Below are 21,000 nucleotides of genomic sequence, written 5' to 3'. Positions count from 1 at the left end.
AAAAACAGTCATGTCTACTGTCTAGTTATGTCTGTAAAAACAGTCATGTCTACTGTCTAGTTATGTCTGTAAAAACAGTCATGTCTACTGTCTAGTTATGTCTGTAAAAACAGTCATGTCTACTGTCTAGTTATGTCTGTAAAAACAGTCATGTCTACTGTCTAGTTATGTCTGTAAAAACAGTCATGTCTACTGTCTAGTTATGTCTGTAAAAACAGTCATGTCTACTGTCTAGTTATGTCTGTAAAAACAGTCATGTCTACTGTCTAGTTATGTCTGTAAAAACAGTCATGTCTACTGTCTAGTTATGTCTGTAAAAACAGTCATGTCTACTGTCTAGTTATGTCTGTAAAAACAGTAACGTCTACTGTTTAGTTATGTCTGTAAAAACAGTCATGTCTACTGTCTAGTTATGTCTGTAAAAACAGTCATGTCTACTGCCTAGTTATGTCTGTAAAAACAGTAATGTCTACTGTCTAGTTATGTCTGTAAAAACAGTAACATCTACTGTCTAGTTATGTCTGTAAAAACAGTAAAGTCTACTGTCTAGTTATGTCTGTAAAAACAGTCATGTCTACTGTCTAGTTATGTCTGTAAAAACAGTAATGTCTACTGTCTAGTTATGTCTGTAAAAACAGTCATGTCTACTGCCTAGTTATGTCTGTAAAAACAGTCATGTCTACTGTCTAGTTATGTCTGTAAAAACAGTAACGTCTACTGTCTAGTTATGTCTGTAAAAACAGTAACGTCTACTGTCTAGTTATGTCTGTAAAAACAGTAACGTCTACTGTCTAGTTATGTCTGTAAAAACAGTAACGTCTACTGTCTAGTTATGTCTGTAAAAACAGTAACGTCTACTGTCTAGTTACGTCTGTAAAAACAGTAACGTCTACTATTTAGTTATGTCTGTAAAAACAGTAACGTCTACTGTCTAGTTATGTCTGTAAAAACAGTAACGTCTACTGTCTAGTTATGTCTGTAAAAACAGTAACATCTACTGTTTAGTTATGTCTGTAAAAACAGTAACGTCTACTGTCTAGTTATGTCTGTAAAAACCGTAACGTCTACTGTCTAGTTACGTCTGTAAAAACAGTAACGTCTACTGTCTAGTTATGTCTGTAAAAACCGTAACGTCTACTGTCTAGTTATGTCTGTAAAAACCAAAACGACACATACACAAAAAGATGACTGTAAAAAAAAGACTGAAGGTGTGATAAGCCACTCAGCAAAAGAGAATGAAACTGAGGTCTGTATGCACACGACAAATGTTGTGTTGCCTCTCTGGAACAGCGATTTCCTAAACAGCAGATGGTTTCTGACCCTGGGAATGGGACACTGTGGTGGAGGAGGAGCTGTCGCCCTAAAAAAAACGCTTCCTGCTTCACACGCTCTGTGTGTGTGTGTGTGTGCACATCTTTGAGTCTTTCATTCTGTATGTGGGGTGTATATATATATATATATGTGTGTGTGTGTGTGTGTGTGTGTGTGTGTGTGTGTGTGTGTGTATTCTATACGTGCAGTTTTTGAGTGTGTGTCTATTTACATCATCTACAATATTTGTATGAGAGAGGATGCATCTATTGTGTGTATCTGTTTGTGGTATTCACTGTGCAATTCCGCTTTCTTCCCACCAGGTTGTATGATAAATGTGCCTTTGTGTCCAATTCCAAACATTCCATCAGCAGCCTGTTGTAACAGAAAAGTAACACAAAATGTATTATTCTATCAACACATTATGTCCAATATAATAGATTATTCTTTCTTTGCAAAAAAGAAAACTCCAGACCAGACCTTGTAAAACCTTCACTATTGCCCCAACACAACATATTGGGTGGATTGAGTGTGTGTGGGTGCGTGCCTGGGTGTGTGTGTGTGTCTGTTTGTCTATGTGTGTGCGCGTGAATGCGTATGTGTGTGTGTGCATACATGCGTGTGACACAGTCAAGCTGTGGGAGCAGGTGTTTGAGTGGATGAGCGGCCTGATTGTCTAACTACTGAGGAAAATTATGTTTCCTATTGTTCTGACTGTCAACATCGGACCCCAAGTGCCACTCACACACCACCGATCAGGTGTTTGCCATAAAAGAGAAAACATTCAGCAAATCAAAGGACAAACTTTCACCTCTCTCCTTTCTGATGATTAGATTGACACTATAATGTTCCATCTGCATTTTTTGTCAAAATGTAGTTATTGATATAGCCTTGTTCTGTTCAGTGTTCACAACTCATATAGTACTCTAGATACCCAATTCATGTTGCTATGTTCAAAAGAATACACAATAAAAATTGCTGACACCATTCAAACCGATTAGGATTCAGAACTTTAAAGCCAATTTTCTCAGAATCCTCTTTTTTGCAGACAGAACCTTATAGTTCCAGGCTCTCGACATGGTGAAATGACCTGGCCCACTTCAAAAACCAAAAAAGAGCTGCCAATATGTTTACAAAACACACACCTGATGTTATTACATGTAGTCAAAATAATTGTCCAATCAAAAATAATTTAAATCTGAAGAAAATATAGATACTAACAGAAGGGGATTAAATGATGACCAAATTGTCAGTAGACAATGTAACCTGGTTCCTTATTGTATGTGTGCCAGCCACATTATTTTTAATAAAGCAAGATTAAATGAAAGTCAGATTCAGCTGCCTAGGAAATGGTGAAAATACCTGAGGGCTTGAAAGCAGTCAGTTGAACCACCTGGTAAAGTAAAACAGACGTGTTGATGTCTGGGAGATGGTTCAGAATTCGTCAAATACACAATGAACCATTTAGGAGTGATGGTAGGCCAAATGAGAGGATAGAGTCTCTATAGATGCATAATACCAAACATACCTGGTTTCCTGATGCAGGTTTCAAGGAGAAACTACTTTCTTTTCCAAAACTCTCTGAAAGACAAAAAGGCAAAATCTCACATAGATGCATTTATTCACCTGGTACGAAAGGAGAAGTTTACCCAAAATCATGAATCCAAGTGATTCCATACTTTGAAACTAGTTCAGTGGAGTTTGCCCTCTCCCCCTCTCTCTCCCTGTGGTGCTGTACTTGAAACAGCTGCAAAAGCAGTTCATCTGACTGGTGAAGTTGCTGGGTGCAGGCCTCGCTTTGTGCTGTTGCCAATGAATTCATGATACAGAAATCTGCAAATTGTGGAGAAATTCATTGTATTATTGAAAACGTACTGCGGATTTAGCTATTTTTGTCAATAGCATCATCGGTTTTGAATCAGGAAATGTGTACTTTTCCACCCAAAACATTAGTGATTATTTGACATCATAATTTGATATATCCGTCTGACACAGCAGTGGAGATGGGTGCCGTAATCACAGAGACAGGTTTTTGTAAGGACAGTGAAGTGAAGACTACGTTAGACATTAGTTATACAAAGTAAACGACAACCTCCAAAAATGTCTGACGACCAAAAAAAAGCTACTGGAGGGGTGCTGATGGTGTCGTCGCCTGAGTATTCGGACGGAGAATTGAGGCAAATTGCAGCAGTAGCTGGATCACAGCCCCAACCCATCTCCAGGATCAACACAGACGGTGTTGCAGTTGTGGCAATTTCGCTCCAATGCTGCAAATAAAGAAGGTTTGTGCTGCAGAGAGAATTCGAATAAATGACTACAATTCTTACAGAAATGGAGGAACATAATGATGATGAGAAGCAGTTGGTTTGCTTTTGTGACCAGAGGGATTTTGCTGCCCTCATAAACTCTGGTGTCCTGAAAAAAAAATGTATTCAAAAAAACAAATTGGAGCATAAATCTGTTTCAGCTGTGCCAAATGGAGAGTTATCTAACTAGTAGCTAAACTTTACTTTATTGCATCACCGCTCATAATAAACCTCTATGAGCAAGACCGTTAGTGGGTTATACATTATCCCAAAACACTATATATCATATGTTTATTTATCAAAATATGTTTGGGATATTCTACTCTGCAATGTAAGGTCATTTTAGGTCTATTGTTTCTCAACCCTCCCTGTCATAAATACATATTCTAACCTGTAGAGAACCCAGGTCTATATGTCTACATGAAATGATGCAATAGCAATAACACAATAAGAACACTTCGGACAGGCTAGTCTACCTACCTCCAAAAGCTTGCGTTGTCGCCTTCTCTTCTCAAATGCGCCTTTGTATTTTGGCTCTGCGCCATATCCAGTCCATGGAAACATAGTGGCAACAGCTGTATCTTTTAGTATCCTTCAGTTTCTTGTCCCCATAATTTCAGATTGCATATCTTATCATATACATCCCCACTGAAGTGCTTGCTACACACATGTAGCAATGCAAGGTTGGCTGCAGGAGTATTTATATTGTGTTTACTAATTTGAATTGCTATTAACCTTCTTCTGCATCACTCCATATCTTTTATCAGAACACCGTGACATTTGGTGGCTTCTTCCCTTGATTTACTATAAAGTGCAGTCAGGGACCGGACATCAGCTTGCTCTTGCTGCCATGTCTTTTTCCACTTCATGTAACTAACTTTACCTATGATTTTTCTAACTATTAACTTTCGCACCAGGTTCTTTCTCACCCCTTAAAGAATTGAATTTGTGACGTCAAGCTCCATATAAGGGTATATTGTGACGTTTTTACATAGCACAGTCTACCCCATGAGGACGCACGTGCGCAGTTGTTAGACATCACCGCTGCTGTGGCAGTCGGCTAGATAAGATAATAATATAAAATAATCGCAAATATTTTAGGTTGAAATATACAACTTTCCTGACTCAAAACCGATAGAACTTTTGACAAAAATAGCTAATTCGGCAGTACGCTTTCAATAAAATAACACATTTCTGAATAATGAATTCACTGGCAACGGAGTAGAGTGAGGCCTGCATCCAGCGCGAGTCACAAGTCATGTGACCCATATTTGCAGCTGTTTCAGTACAGCGCTACAGGGAGAGAGAGGGGGAGAGGGCAAACTCCAAACTAAACTAGTTTCAATGTATGGAATCATTTGAGAGTTTTGGGTAAACTTTCCTTTAATGCCTTTAATGGCATTCATGTCAGGTATGTTGAACACCTAAGTGTAATATCCAGACTGCATGACTCCTTGCACCACAACCCACCACTACCCAACCCTAACCCAACCCAACCCAGCCTACCCAAAACCAGACAACCTGACCCACCCCAACCCTCCACAGCCCCAATCCTCACTCCAACCCCAGAGCCACCCACCCCACTCTGGCCAGCCTCTCCTACCTCTCTTGATGACCAGTGAGGTGGAGGTGGTGCTGCCGGGGCCTGAGATGTCGCTGGTCTCTGGGCTGGAGGGAGGTGGCAGACTGTGGGTCCACGTCTGGGCTGGACCCCTCTGGGACGGCAGAAAGCTGATTGGCTGGGAACAGTTCTACAACCAATGAGATTGCATTGAGAAGTTTACATGACGCTGTCTGATTGTGTATTCAATGCATGTTCACCCTGAATCAGCATAATGTTTTTCTCCAGGTTGAGAATAATCAAAATGTTAGTACGGATGTCGCTGTATGCTTTTTGGCTCACCGTGAAAGACAAGGCTTTCCTCTTCTCTTTGATCCTCTTTATGGCATTCCTCACCTTTAAGAAAAGCAGACAATACCCTCAGTACTCAGTACTGCCACTAACGTGTTTGGCATTGTCAAATGGTTGGCATGCCACAGATAGACAACTGCATTCTGAGAGAGAGAAGCCCCGCTGAAACAGAGTTCTTAGAAAACATACCTCACTATTGTAAACCGCATACACCAGGAATATGTACAGGCCCTACAGGAAGGAAAAGACAGAAGACAATGTACAATATAGTGAGTTATTTCTATGCACCCTTCAACAACCTACGTATAGTTTGAGGATGATGAGGTTTACCTCCCCTTTCTCCGGATGAAGCCTCACAATAAATCTAAATGAACTAGCAGCTCTCTGAGGGTTACTCCGGGGCCATGGCCAGCTCATTCACATGAATTAACAACCATGCAGGAAGCTTATATGAGAGAGAGAGAGAGAGAGAGAGAGAGAGAGAGAGAGAGAGAGAGAGAGAGAGAGAGAGAGAGAGAGAGAGAGACCGCACAGAGACAGATAGCGAAAGAGAGGTAGAGGTAGAAAGAGAAAAATAGAGGGGAAGTGCAGAGTACCCCCATTTGATTTATAGGTCTTATCAGGAGTGTGATGGGAAGAGAGGTGGAGTTGAATCTGGCGAGGGGCCAGCCTTGAGCCCTGCCATGACCTGTCCTTCAAAGGTGCAGACTGAGCCACCCTTTCCCACACACTACACTGCTCCCGCGGCCCACCAATCGGCTTATCTAGCCCATCTCTCTCTCTCGCTCGCTTTCTACAAACTTTTACAGACAATGATCCTTGAAAGAATGGCTTTGCTCACCTGGAAAGCATTGAGAGCGATGAAGACATAGGCCACCATCATGGATAGGTGCACCAGGACTCCACACAGCCAGGTAAGGCCTAGCACTGGCAGTAGAATAAGGACTGGTCGCGTCACAGCCCTGCAGACGTCAGACTGTCAGTATAGTACACACACCCACACTCTCCTGGCAGGATTCAGCTGATGCTGAATAGATGTCCATTATGAGGTCTAGCTATTGTCACACACACACACACACACACACACACACACACACACACACACACACACACACACACACACACACACACACACACACACACACACACACACACACACACACACACACACACACACACACACACACACACACACACACACACACACACACACACACACACAAAATGTAGTTATTTGACAACCACAGCTATACTTGATGCGAGTGTATTCAATTGAAATGAGTAAAAATCATAATAATCACATTACATTACTATCATGTATGCTCTGTGTCTCTGATTTGTTGTCGTCCTGCTGCACCTGGGCCAGGAGATTGAGTTCACGTTGAACTCTGTCTACAAGGACAAAGTGAGCAATTCCTCTTCTTCCTTTCCTTTTTTCTCAATTGAGTCTTTTTTCCAAACCTGTGACATCTCATGACATTCTTAGGGGAACAGATAGACTTCGGAGGGGGCAGAGATGGCTTGCTTACTCCTTCACTCTCTTTACAAGGAAATGAAGAGGTGATGATTGAAAATAAATATCTCAATGAAATACTGTCTTGGTGTTCATAGATGTGCAGTGTGCACAATATCATTGTTTTATTTGTCTTGTCTCTGCATGTAGGCAGCTAAATATGAGTATGGCATGTTTAGACCCTGTCTATATTGGGACAGGACTGAACCCTATGCCCTGGTCCCTGTTTTAGAGTCCACATTGACCAGACAATGAGCTCAGTGAAAAGCACACAGACCAACACACCCACACAGTCTGCCTCTCCGTCTCTCTAGGACCAGGTGTTAGGCTGATAAGACCTCTAACAACTCCCACTACTTCAGACTCAAACTACATCATTCTCATGCAGTTACAGTCTCTGTGTTTAGGTCCGTTAAGTTTGGCTGTGTGGATCAGTCACTTGTGGATTTGAAAATCACCTATTCCACAGATTGTGCTTCAAAGGAAAATTCCTCTGACAGCTCTCTGTCTCGTTGTATCGCACGTATAAAACATACCATGAAAAGCCACCAAGTGTTGGATGTTGGGTTTCAGAATCAAAATACAATGTATGTGTCCTAGGTTTGCATGTGCGTAAGAGAGCAGGAGAGTCAGGGAAAGAGGATGAGAGACTGAATGAGAGAGAGATTGAATGAGAGAGAGAGAGCGAGAGAAAGAGAGAGATGAAGAAAGAGAGAGACAGACAGAGAGAGACAGAGAGACAGACGGAGAGAGACAGAGAGAGAGAGAGAGAGAGAGAGAGAGAGAGAGAGCTATAGTGTGGTGACTCACCAGGTCAGGTCGAAGGTATGGAGTTTAGATGCCGAACTGGGAGTGAGCATCTTTGCGCGACGACGAGCGCTGGACACTGTCACTATGACTACCCGGCAAAGCACCACTGCATTGACCTAGGAGTACACAAAGTCTTAGAACAACTGATGGACATGCCATATTGTTGCTGCATGACACATGTATCACACATGAATAATCATCACAGGTGAGCACACACACACAAATGCACACACACACACACACATGCAAATGCACACACACACAGTAAAGTGAAGTAACACAAGTAAAGCAAAGCTACATACAACCAAGATAAATAGAACAGGTCCCACAAAAGCCCAAATCATATCAGTCTCCACATTGAGCCAGCAGTGATTGTCTGCTTTGTACTTGTCCAAGGATATCGTCAAGGTTACACCAACAATCACAACAGGTAGACCTGCAAAAAGAAAGCAACAATATGATTTTTTAAAGGAATATAACACAGGAATGTCTTTAATGAAGAGAGTTGACATTGCTGTGTTACATGCACTGCAGTAGACATCATTCACCAACCGTTCTATTTATTCTGAAAAAAGTGAACACCTCAGACAGCTGGCCTATAGATGAGCATCTTATAACACAGCATCATGAGTGTGTTTAGCTATTTGAATAAATACACTCTTCCAATGTGGTCAGTAGGAACACAGCCTTTGGTCTAGATGAGTTGTGTTCCAGACAGCATTGTGCACAAACTGGGCTTGTAGGATATAGGCCAGTGTCTTGTGTGACTGGATGAGTCCTGTGTGGAGTGTATCAGTGTTATTGCTGTAGTGGGTTTTACCCCAGCCGATGGAATAGTACATCTTCATCCTCCGGTCCTCGCTGATGTTGACAGACACCACCTTACTCCACAGCAGCAGCCCCTCCACCAGCATCCAGGAGAAGGAGGCCATGAAGAAAAAGTGCAGCAGGGCCGTCACCACCAGACACGCCCCCTAGTGGACAGGAGGGACAAAGCATTGACACACTTGTCAGCCATTTAAGTAACACACATATAGAACCGTGGTCTAGAGAAGAGAAGGGAGTCCTATCATACTTTCAATGACAAAAGCAGATAAAAGCCTACAGGCACATGGATTTCTGACCCTATGCCCTCCTCTAGTTCATAGTACCCATAACCATACAGCGAATGAGATGTTTGAAGACAGACAGAGCTACTGTACGTAAAGAGTCCCACCTCGTTAGCAGAGGCCCAGTCACTGCACATTAGCAGCAGCTCAGCTATTCCCAGAGCCACGATCAGGTTCTTATGGACAGTGGTGCGGTCAGACTTAGGAACTCTGAACCCACACCACACCACGCCAGAGGGGAGAGGGGAGAGGGGAGAGGGGAGAGGGGAGAGGGGAGAGGGGAGAGGGGAGAGGGGAGAGGGGAGACAGACACAGAGAGATGATCAAGGTCAGACCAACATGCAGCTCGTCTGTGAGTCAGTAATCATACATAAATACTAAACACAGCAGCAATAGGTCTGCTCAGCATGGTAAAGAAGACATATTGTACAGACAGAGCTAATCATTCAAACAAACACATGTCTTGTACCCTTCACATGCTAGTAGATTATTCCCTGGAGCAGAGCACCACTCACCCTAAAGCAATGAAGAGGATGAAGGTGAAGAGTAGGCCACACAGGGACACTCCACAGCCAATGAACGTCATCACCTGGAGGGCTTTTTCATTCTCTGGACTCCTCTGACACACACACATATGTATTTATCAGAGACTAAACTGACTATAAGTGTCTGTTGACTATTCTCTATTGAGTGCACTATTTCACAATGTGGAATGTGAGGACTTGTGGAGGATAGAATGGACCTTTACCTGGACTTCATAGACTTGCATCAGCAGGGCAAAGTTGGTGGTGTGGTTGCAGAAGCAGACAGTGGAGTCGTATTGTTTAGAGATGACCTCACATCCTCTAGTAGACCACCACCCCCCTGCCTCTGGCCTAGAGAGGGACAACAGTGTACACTTTCATCGCAATGTACGGTAACCTTTACACTAATGATTCAAACACTGATTTCTATTGATGTAATGGCAGAATATTTGCTGTCATTATACTTACATCAGATCAAAGTCCCAGAATGCACAGACTGGGTCATACACGGTCCCTACAGGATTCTAAAGGAATCAATGGAACAGGACATCCTTTCACACTTACAGTAAAGGACAGACGTATGGAGGAGAACAAGGGGCATATATCATATTCTCTGTGAGTGAGGCAGAGGTATATAGTGTATAGAGGAATGTGTTCCATGTGAGTGTGAGACTAACCTGAGCTCTGTGTTGGAGCTGGAAGCGTACAGCCATGCTGACAGGCTGTCCGTCAATCAGGACTGTAGTAGAGATGACAGAAGAGCCCAGGATGGTGCCCAGGTACCTGACACACATAGCGAAGCACCGGCCGTATAGGGACAGTCACACATAAGGCTGGATATCAACACTGGCTTATGCTCAGTAGGCACTAATGGAAAAAAAAAGTCTTACTGGAAAATGAAAAGTAATGTTCTTAATGGACTGATTCATATCTACAGTAATTCATGAAAAAAGGTATTGTCCTGTTTCAAATGATTTCTTCACATTTTGTGCCTACTCAGTGTCACCATGGCCTAAAACAGTTCAGAGTTCTCGTCTTCCCTACCTCTGGATGCCATCGGTGACGATGGGAAACATGGTGATGTTCTCCTCTGAGTTGAAGAGAGGCCGCAGGGAACTGTACCACGTGTTTACCACAGTCACCATCTGGAAGCCTGCTCATACAACATCCACATCCACATAAACAACAACATCAACTTCCACAAAAACATCAACATCCACATAAACAACGACATCAACATCCACATAAACAACAACATCAACATCCACATAAACAAAAACATCAACTTCCACATAAACATACATCCACATAATAAACAACAATATCAACATCCACAACAACATCCACACAAACAACAACATCAATATCCACATAAACAACATCAACATCCACATAAACAACATCAACATCCACATAAACATCAACATCCACATAATCAACAACATCCACATAAACAACACTTCTAAGAACACTAGACAGTTTAACAATGCAGCACAAAGTGGAAACAGAGCAATATTATGTCTCACAATAACCAGCTAATATAGATTGTGAATAGTTGTATGAAGTCAAGTGGTACTATGAATGGATGAAAACATAATGTCTGTACCATGCATTGACAAGTGTGTACTAGTACATACACTAAGAACACCTGCTCTTTCCATGTCATAGACTGACCAGGTGAATCCAGGTGGAAGCTATGATCCCTTATTGATGTCATCTGTTAAATCCACTTCAATCAGTGTAGATGAAGGGGAGGAGACAGGTTAAAGAAGGATTTTTAAGCCTTGAGACAACTAAGATTGTGTATGTGTGCCATTCGTTCATTCAGAGGGTGAATGGGCAAGACAAAGGATTTAAGTGCTATTGAACGGGGTATGGTAGTAGGTGCCGGGCACACTGGTGTGTGTCAAGAACTGCAACACTGCTGGGTTTTTCACGCACAACAGTTTCTTGTGCAAATCAAGAATGGTCCACCAACCCAAAGGACATCCAGCCAACTTGACACAACTGTGGGAAGCATTGGAGTCAACATGGGCCAGCATCCCTGTGGAACGCTTTCAACACGAAAGGCTGTACTGGGGGCAAACACGGGGGGTGCAACTTGCAACTCAATATGAGGAGTGTGTTCTTCATGCTTTGCACACTCAGTGTTCAAACAGTACTTGATAAATTCTTGGAATGTATTTTAACATCCTGCTTTACTACTGTAGGTGTTCTTACTGTTAGAGGAATGCATGGTTGAGACTGTAAAGTAGTCGGCTGGCTATGATTGAAGGAGTGCATATTCTCATCTAGACACAGTACAGCTACAGACATACAGCACAGTTACAGACAGTACAGCGCTCTCAGGGATGTCTCTCACCGTTGTCATGGAGATCCTGCATGTTCTGTGTGGGGACTGAGATGCAGTCTATGTTGGTGTTGCTGTCCACCACTGGCCCACAGAACTTAGACCCACTGGATTCCTCTCCCAGACTCTGCTGCTGGACCTCCAGCTCTGAATGGCATACAGTAAATAACTATTCTCAGTGGAATTAACTATAGGAAGAGAAAGGGTTGTAGTCACAGCAGCACATCCTACAAAAAGTGCTAATGAGTAAACATGCAAAGGACAGAAAGGCCTGTACACTGTATGCTCCTACATGTGACCTGATGAAGACAGGTTCACTGTGGATAGGAAGGTTGTCATTAAAGGTGGTATAAGGAACATACATAGTGTATTGGGCAGGCCTAGCTGTCCTTTTTGTATTATAGTAAGAGGAACAGCTAAGTGCTCCATAGCGGTTGGTAAATTACATTGTATTGTAGCAAGATGCCTGTGTTAGGCTATAGTAGGTCTAGAAGAACAAAGGAAAGAACAAGTATGAAGCTCATGTGGCGGGATCCAAAGAGGTCCAGGTTTCTCTGAATAGCAGTAGATGCATTACCCACATGAAAAAATACTATATTATAAACTGGGTGGGTCGAACCCTGAATGCTGATTGGCTGACTGCCATGGTATATCAGACTGTATACCATGGGTATGACAAAACATTTATTTGGACTATTCTAATTATATTGGTAACCAGTTTATAATAGCAATAAGGCACCTCGGGGGTTTGTGGTATATGGCCAATATACCACGGCTAAGGGCTGTATCCAGGCACTCCGCGTTGCCTACATTAGAACAGACCTTAGCTGTGATATATTGGCCATATACCACACCCCCTCGTGCCTTATTGCTTAAGTATACTATGCTATAACTACTACAGTATTCACTGTAGTGGTTTTGTGGACTTTACTGTAGTATTCACTGTAGCATTTCTGCAAACTAAAGTCAGCAAAAAGTATTTACTGTAGCATACTGTCGTATTTACTCTTCACTATAGTATAAATAATGTAGTAAAGGAAAACTGTAGTATATAATATAATAATTCATGTGGTGTTTTCGCAGATTGTACTATAGTGTGTTATTTACTGTAGTGTTTCTACTGACATGACTGTAGTATTTACTATAGTGTTTTTGTTTTATTATCTTTGACATAGAAGTACAGGCTTTGTCCTTCAGGAAACCTACTGGAAAATACTAAAAGAGCAACATGTCCAGAACCTGTAGGTAGGCTGGTACTGTAGGTAGGTAGGAGTGGGGTCTGAGCAGATAGTTCAGAGCTTCTGCTCTTTTCTATAACCTGTAGGTAACACAATATATGGTCTATACTTGGCATGTAGGTTTCTCACTTATGGGTGGCACAAATTGAGATTATGGGGTGGGGAATGGGCAGGGTACAGTATGTACTAATTAGTATAGTATTCTACAGTATACTAAGTTTACTACAGAATTCTATAGTAAGTACTGTAATATTCTATAGTATACTTTAGTCTTTTTTCATGTGGGTACACAAAGCAATATCGAACCAATAAAAATGTTAAGTGGCTAATTCTGAATTAGCCACTGGAAGATGTTATTGTTTCTATCTTGCTTTGTGTAGTATGTCTGCCCATTCTCTCAGCCTTTCAGAAGCACACAGAACACACTGTAACAGTCTAGAGAATGTACTGTACTAAGTGACTTACTGATGCTGGAGCTGTGAATGAGCAGATGGTCGGTTTCTGCCATCAGCCGAGTGCTCAGACTGGTCACCATGCGGTCAATACTCCTGACCACAGTCATCGGTCCACTCACCACCTGGGGCACGGGGCAGGGATAAGGGTATGGGGTTCATTATAGCAACATACTGGTCATTGGTAGGGCCCTGACCACGTGACCTGACCAGGATATTAAGCCTATAACTAGGACACAGAGTTTGGTCAGCTGGTCAAGAGACTCCTGGCTGTAGTTATTGGAGAAGAGCAGACACTGTGAGTGAAGCAGTGCTACGTGGGTGAGGAAAGCCACAGTGTTTCAGTCCTCTAGCTGCTCTAATACATTCAGTCTGGCTGTGCTGTGCTGCTGTGACCTTGAAGGGTAGAAAGGCCTGGGAGAGGGGAGGTGGGTGAAGTGGGGGAGGCGAGCGCTGCGTCAATATGAACACTTATCATATGGCTACCACTAGGATACATAGACATATAGTATACATGTTCTACGTAATTGTTTTGGATGGGTCTGTTTACCATAAAAGCACACATTGCTTCCTTTAAAGAAAATTCACTATCGTCTTTGTTGGATATTAAATAAGAATTGTTCAGAGATCATAATAGTCTGTGAAAAAGTGCTGCAGCAATATATAAATTAGACCTGTTTATTGCTACACTAGATATTCATGGATTTAGAGGAGATTACATTTAGTGTATGTGCAATTAAGCTTTATCAAGATTCAGCCTTATGTGTTCTGTACATGTACACTAACTAATTAAGCCAAGCGTAACCATTCATTTGATAGTTTCTCGGTCATTCACAGTATTCATCTTACTGTCCTCTAGTGGAGAAATGCTAAAATCATACTCCAGTAGTCATGTCTACATTCTTAACACCTTGTCTCTGCCTCCTCCTGTTCCCAGTCATTGCTGTAGTCTGCCACTCTGGTACCTGATGTAAACAGGGCTTCGTAAATCACTTTAAATAATTGATTGATACCTGTTTGATGGCCTGCCACTTGGGGACGTTGTCCTGGCTGATGATGCTGTCAGCCACAGTGATGAAGGTGTGGCTGAGCTCCCCAGCGCTGTTGGTGGCCCAGCTGTGGTTCCCCTCCGTGGCCATGTCTGTGGGCACGTCTGCAGCCCGCACTAGCAGTTGGACCAGGGACAGCATGTCTCTAGGCTGCAGCCCCTCTTTGGTGTCTTCCAGGGCCTGCCTGGACATGTTGAGCAGACTGGACACCTGACCCCAGCTCATCTGACCCCCTGACTGCTCCCCAATCACACCCTCCACACCCTGATGAACACACACACACATGCACGCACGCACACACACAAATACACACAAACACACAAAAAGAGCAGAGGATGTAGAGGAAATCAAAAATTGTAGATCAAAGAAAATTGGACTTCATTTTCTGACAGAACAAAGTTAAATTGCTGTGTCAAGTTAAATAAGTTAGAGATCAATCATAAATGTCCTAATCCTGACAGGCAACCAGTGATTTATAGTAATCAGTCTTTACCTGGGTTCCATTGGAGAGCTGCATGAGGAGGTTCATGAAGGGACTGGGATGGGAGCTCTGTAACTCACTCAACCCCTTCATCTTAACATAGCGCTCTGTAACAGAGAGCCATGTGTCAGAAACAGTCCATGGTTCCTCTCTGATGTTTTGTTAGGTTATTTAGTCACAAACTATGTTTGCTCTGTTTGTTACAGTACGTAAGTAATGGTCTAGGCCTATTTTTGGCGGTCTAGATAGTAGTTGACTCACCCCTGCTGGTCCTGCAGATGAAGGGGAGTGTGGTGGAGCAGCCTGCAGAGCTGTACAAGGGGAGCTGTTGGCTAGACCAGCCCTCTAGAGCCCTGCAGCCCTGCATCTCCCTCTGCCTGTGGACCCCTGCAACACAACACACAGACATACAGCATGAGACAGCTCCAGTAACTACATAATCAGTTTATTATTCTACTAAAGTTAATGGAAATATATTTAAATGACTTATTTGCGTCAAGTGAGCTCTTGATTTTGTAACACCTTTGTTTACTCCATGGTCCTCTAAGTATTTGGTTTAATGTAGCATGCTATAGCATAACATGTTTTAAAGCAATTTACATGTATAAGTAAAATACTATCATATTTTCATATTCATATTCAACAACCTTTGAAAAACACAGACAATTACTTGCAATTAATTTAACCGTGTTTGAAAATGGCTGCCAACAAAAAGCCAGTCAACTTGTTACTTACAGAAATGGAATCCCTTTCGTGACGGTTTAACGTTTTGTTGCTTTTCACTATTGAGTAGAGCTCCCTTCTCTTCGTAAAGCACATACCTCATACTTGTGTGAATCCCCCTCCTCTGCCCTCCACATGGCCGTTAGCCAGTGAACCACGCTAACCAGTTTCCTCTCCCCCATGACTCTCTCTCAGACAGACATACTGGATGTGTTCAGGCAGACAGCCACTGGTTTAACTGGCCTCTTTTGAGGTAGATCACCCAGAATGATTCAACAACCAACTGACAGGGGACTGGGAACAATCACCACTGCCTCAGTATTGGATTAGTAATAGCTATGGATTGATCTGGAAGAAGGACAATAGGTTTGTAATAGAAAGCTCTATAAAGTACCATATCAGAATTAAAAAGCTATGTGAAAGAAACAAAATACCTACATTCTGATTTTAAATCTGCTGGAGGCCACCCAATAATGTATTCAGAATTTTTTGTGTGAACAAATCCTTCTTCAATGGAAAGTAGGCTACCTAACTCGGACCAAGAGACCACAAGGGGCATGTGAAACAAAATGGCTGACAGTAAGTTTAAACAGCCAAGATTCAACTGCTAAGATGACAATCAAACCAAACAAAAAATATATCAACCTTGAATCAAAAGCACTGATAAAAAGCACATCCAATAAAGATCAGATTACAGCTATATTTTATGTAGGGATCTCTCATTGTTGTGTGAGTGTTGGTGCAGTCTCACCTGGGCAGAACAGATTGGCTGACACCTCTTTTACCACTGGGTGACGGGTCATATTATCAATACTCCAGGTAAAGATAGCTTTCTGGGTCAAAGGTGAGCAGCCGTCCAGGGCACGGAACTGCCTCTGCTCCAAGGATGTGTCCCAGACATTCAGATCTGTGATATTCCCTACGAAGGGTTCAGTGAAGTTCCCTCCAAATGAGTCCTGGTCCTGCCCCAGGATAAGTATGCCCTCTCCATGTATGTCCCTGGGGGTGTTAGTCCTGGAGCCCATGGCCCCTCTCTCCCCGTCCACATAAATGGCCCAGTGGCCGTCAGCCTTGCGCCAAGTAACACAGAGGTGGTGCCAGGCCCCATCGTTGAGGAAGGAGGCCTTGTAGGGGAAGTGCTGCCCGTGGACAATGAGCGCCAGCAGTATGCGTCCTGTTCTGTCCACCTGCCCGCGCAGTTGGAACTCATTGGTGAAGACAGGTGCGGCGTAGGAGTACATGGTGGACACCTGGTCCCACTGGGGGTCCCACTGCACGCGGACACACACGCTCACCGCTGGCAGGGCCGGGAACATCATGTTGACACGACCGTAGCCCTCCTGAGAATCCCTGGGAAAGTTCAGGGCTTGGAAGAGCATGTCTAACAGGTAGAGACAGAAGAAGATCATCACTCTCTATGCTGGCCTTGATCACAACACAATGCCAAGGTATCGATCATCATTTATAGACAACTTGATAGAGTGGAAGAGATTAATGCAATATGGCATCAAGACATAGGTGTTGTAGTTGCTAAACTCACACTGTTTGGCTAGTGCCAGAGGCCTGCTCATTGGTCTGTTGGGGTCCCTGACCCACATGGGTCCATGCAGGCCTGCCCGCCTCTGGAGCGCCAGGGTTCCCTCCTCATCTTCAGGCTGGCCCAGGGTGGTGAGGGAGCTGAACTGGCCGCTGCAGAAGCTCTCTGCCTGGGAGAGGTCCAGGGATACGTTGACCAGCTGGAACACCCAGTCTGATGTTTGATGGACCAGACTGCCCTCTGTCATTATGACCACAAAACCACAAATAGGCATGGATCACACTTTACAGGAACTCCTCTATCATCTCTTTGAGCAAATCTCTATGGAAACAACAGGGAAATGACATGATATCCTAAAGACATTCTAGCATCATACATCAGGTTGTAAGAGTTGCTGCCATCACATTGAAAGTGATTGACAGTTCCAGAACTCACCACCTGAGTCCATCTCTCCTTTGTCTGGCCCCGGTTGTGTTGGCTCACATTCACACAGCACCTACAATAGAGGAAACATTTACTCTGCTTTATTCTGTTGGCTAGTGCATAGACATGTAATATCCTTGATATGTACTTATCCAATGAACTCAGTATAGAAACAAGCAGAACCATGGAGTCAAATGAATAGTTGTGTTTAGCCTATGAAACATATCAGATCTACCAATAAATTAATTAATATCTACAGTAAAACGCTGAAAACAATGAATGGATTCATATTCCACATTATATAATTTTATATATAAGAAAGGAATAGACATTACCACTATGCAACAGAGCAGAAGCCCAGACAGGAGGGCTCCAGTCATCTCTATGTCTCAGTGTTCCACAGCTGAAACAAAACACAATGCTAACTGGTCTCTGCCTTTCAGGAGACACTGAGGTTTCTTCAATGGATTATACTGTAGCCTCTATTCATATCAAAGACCAATACACCTCTGTTCAACAATACAATGACTAACACAGTGCAAAAACATACTGTATAAACAATATTTGAAGTGTTATAGATATTATACTATATTTTGTGTATATTTCAAAGAGAACCACTTCAAATAAAATAGCGATAGGCTACTTATCTTACCGTATAACACACATCAAAGTTACCCTAGACCCACACTGCAACAGGTGATGTCCCCTTATTTGTGTAACTGGGCTTACTGTAGACTCGTAGAGAACAGACTGCTCCGACTCCAGCTCTTACTGCCTAGTGCTACTCCAAGGCTGCTGTAACTCTCCTTAAATACCGAGGATCACTATTCTGATTTCCTGCGTGTGCTCTGATCATTGTCCAGTCTAGTCAGTTCATCCACTGTCCAGCCGCTTTAGCCTCCAGTATCTCCTGCCTGACTGGTCTCTATGGAGAAGTCTCTGCTGTGCGTTGTGAGGAGCATCTGTCCGTTGCCTTTCTGTCCAACAGTCAACCTCTGCCTTCAGCCAGCCCCCCCTCCCTAGCACCAACACCACCACCACACTCTTCAGCACCCTTGAATCAGTAGCATGCTTTGTCATGCAAATCGGGCCATTTTTTTTAAGAACCCTACTTACGCAAGCAGTGCCAAGTGTTTGGCACAGAGATTTCATCAAGACCTGCATGGTGGCAAGCATTTCTGCACCACTCTGATTGTCTGCTGCTGCTTCTGCTATTTACTGTATACATCAAGGTACGCTACATGACGATAAGTATATGGACACCTGCTCGTCAAACATCTCATTCCAAAATCATGGGCATTAATATGGAGTTGGTCCCCGCTTTGCTGCTACTCTTCTGGGAAGGCTTTCCATTAGATGTTGGAGCATTGCTGCGGGGACTTGATTCCATCCAACGACAAGCGCATTAGTGAGGTGGAGAACTGATGTTGGGCGATTAGGCCTGGCTCGCAGTCAGCCTTCCAATTCATCCCAAAGTTGTTCGATGGGGTTGAGGTCAGGACTCTGTGCAGGCCAGTCAAGTTCTCGACAAACCATTTACGTATGGACCTTGCTTTGTGCACGGGGGCATAGTCATGCTGAAAAAGAAAGGGCCTTTCCCAAACTGTTGCCACAAAGTTGGAAGCACAGAATTGTCTAGAATGTCATTGTATGCTGTAGCGTTAATATTTCCTTTCACTTGAACTAAGGAGCATAGCCTGAACCATGAAATCCTTCCTCATACCATTATTCTTCCTCCACCAAACTTTACAGTTGGCACTATGCATTGGGGCAGGTAGAGTTTTCCTGGCATCCACCAAACCTTATTTCGTCCATCGGACTGCCTGAAGCGTGATTCATCACTCCAGAGAATGCTCCAGAGTCCAATGGCGGTGAGCTTTACACCACTCCAGGCTGTTATAGCAGCAAAGCGGGGACCAATGCATTGCGCATTGTCATCTTAGGCTTGTGTGCGGCTGCTTGGCCGTTGCAACCTATTTCGTTAAGCTCCCGGCTAATTCCGGAGGCAGTTTGGAATGTGGTAGTAAGTGATGCAACCAAGGACAGACGATTTTTACATGCTACTTGCTTCAGCACTCTGCGGCCCCATTCTGTGAGCTTATGTGGCTTACCTCTTCACCTTGTTGCTCATAAATGTTTCCACTTCACAATAACAGCACTTACAGTTGACGGGGGCAGCTCTAGCAGGGCAAAAATGTGAAGAAATTACTTGTTGAAAAGGTGGCATCCTATGACTGTGCCATATTGAAAGTCACTGAGCTCTTCAGTAAGGTCATTGTACTGACAATACTTTTCTATGACAATTGCATGGCTGTGTGCTCGATTTTATGCACCTGACAGTAACGGGTATGGCTGAAATAGCCGAATCCACCAATATGAAGTGGTGTCCACATACTTTTGTACATATAGTGCATCAGTACATTACATAGTCAATGAGACGTCATTTACTACCTATTGGGCGGCACACAATTGGCCCAGCGTCATCCGGGTTAGGGTTTAGCTGGGTTAGGCTGTCAATGTAAATAACAATTTGCTCTTAACTAGTTAAATAAAGGTAAAAAAATAAAGTTCGATTGGGTCAAAAATCGAATCAAATGTTATTTGTCACATGCACCAAATACAACAGGTGTAGACATTACCGTGAAATGTTTACTCATAAGCCCTTAACCAACAATGCAGTTCAAGAAATAGAGTTGAGAAAATATTTTCAAAATAAACCAAAATAAAAAATAAAAACTAACACAATAAATGAGGTTAAATAGAAATGTTTAAAAACATACTAAAAAATACTATGATGATAATGAATGACTTCCAATTCTATGGTAAACCATAAAGCATCATCTATTTTATTTAGGTTACTCTGTATATATACACTGAGTTTACCAAACAATAAGAACACATTCCTAAATTTGAGTTGCACCCTCCCTTTTGCCCTCAGAACAGCCTCAATTCGCTGGAGAATGGCCTCTACACTATGTCGAAAGCGTTCCGCAGGGATGCTGGCCCATGTTGACTCCAATGCTTCCCACAGTTGTGTCAAGTTGGCTGGATGTCCTTTGTGTGATGGACCAATATTGATACACAATAAAACTGGAAACTGTTGAGCGCACCTTGCACCTAGTACCATACTACTACCAGTTCAAAGGCATTAAATCTTTTGTCTTGCCCATTCACCCTCTGAATGGCACACATACAGTGAATTCGGGAAGGATTCAGACCCCTTGACTTTTTCCATACTTTGTGACACTACAGCCCTATTCTA

The 21,000-nt window shown here is 43.0% G+C and overlaps 1 protein-coding gene across 1 annotated transcript; it reads right to left on the bottom strand.

Annotated features, from left to right (window-relative positions):
* Positions 1-442: 442 nt before the first annotated feature.
* On the bottom strand, positions 443-18,737 carry adgrd2 (adhesion G protein-coupled receptor D2). Its single transcript, XM_024417238.2, has 26 exons — positions 18,391-18,737; positions 18,074-18,141; positions 17,751-17,811; positions 17,319-17,555; positions 16,530-17,159; positions 15,317-15,442; positions 15,068-15,162; positions 14,539-14,838; positions 13,539-13,650; positions 11,848-11,982; positions 10,530-10,638; positions 10,163-10,268; positions 9,954-10,009; positions 9,710-9,836; positions 9,477-9,580; positions 9,069-9,171; positions 8,673-8,826; positions 8,155-8,288; positions 7,853-7,968; positions 6,371-6,491; positions 5,719-5,760; positions 5,521-5,574; positions 5,221-5,368; positions 2,840-2,892; positions 2,674-2,704; positions 443-1,686 (listed from the first exon to the last, which is right to left on the bottom strand). Exons 2-26 carry the CDS (start codon positions 18,116-18,118, stop codon positions 1,679-1,681), a joined length of 3,207 nt encoding a protein of 1,068 aa, XP_024273006.2. The 5' UTR covers positions 18,119-18,141; positions 18,391-18,737; the 3' UTR covers positions 443-1,678.
* Between the last annotated feature and the right edge of the window lie 2,263 nt (positions 18,738-21,000).

The sequence above is a fragment of the Oncorhynchus tshawytscha genome, linkage group LG04 (assembly GCF_018296145.1).
Source record: "Oncorhynchus tshawytscha isolate Ot180627B linkage group LG04, Otsh_v2.0, whole genome shotgun sequence".
Classification (NCBI taxonomy): domain Eukaryota; kingdom Metazoa; phylum Chordata; class Actinopteri; order Salmoniformes; family Salmonidae; genus Oncorhynchus; species Oncorhynchus tshawytscha.
This window is presented reverse-complemented; position numbering and strand designations above follow the sequence as displayed.

What these genes read in the sequence shown, in the direction of transcription:
- adgrd2 (XM_024417238.2), bottom strand. Translation starts at nt 18,118, where the DNA reads ATGACTGGAGCCCTCCTGTCTGGGCTTCTGCTCTGTTGCATAGTG. An exon ending in TTCTGCTCTGTTGCATAGTG is followed by an intron (nt 17,812 to 18,073) that starts GTAATGTCTATT and finishes CCTCTATTGTAG; the next exon opens with GTGCTGTGTGAATGTGAGCC. An exon ending in GTCACCGATGGCATCCAGAG is followed by an intron (nt 10,269 to 10,529) that starts GTAGGGAAGACG and finishes TATGTGTGTCAG; the next exon opens with GTACCTGGGCACCATCCTGG.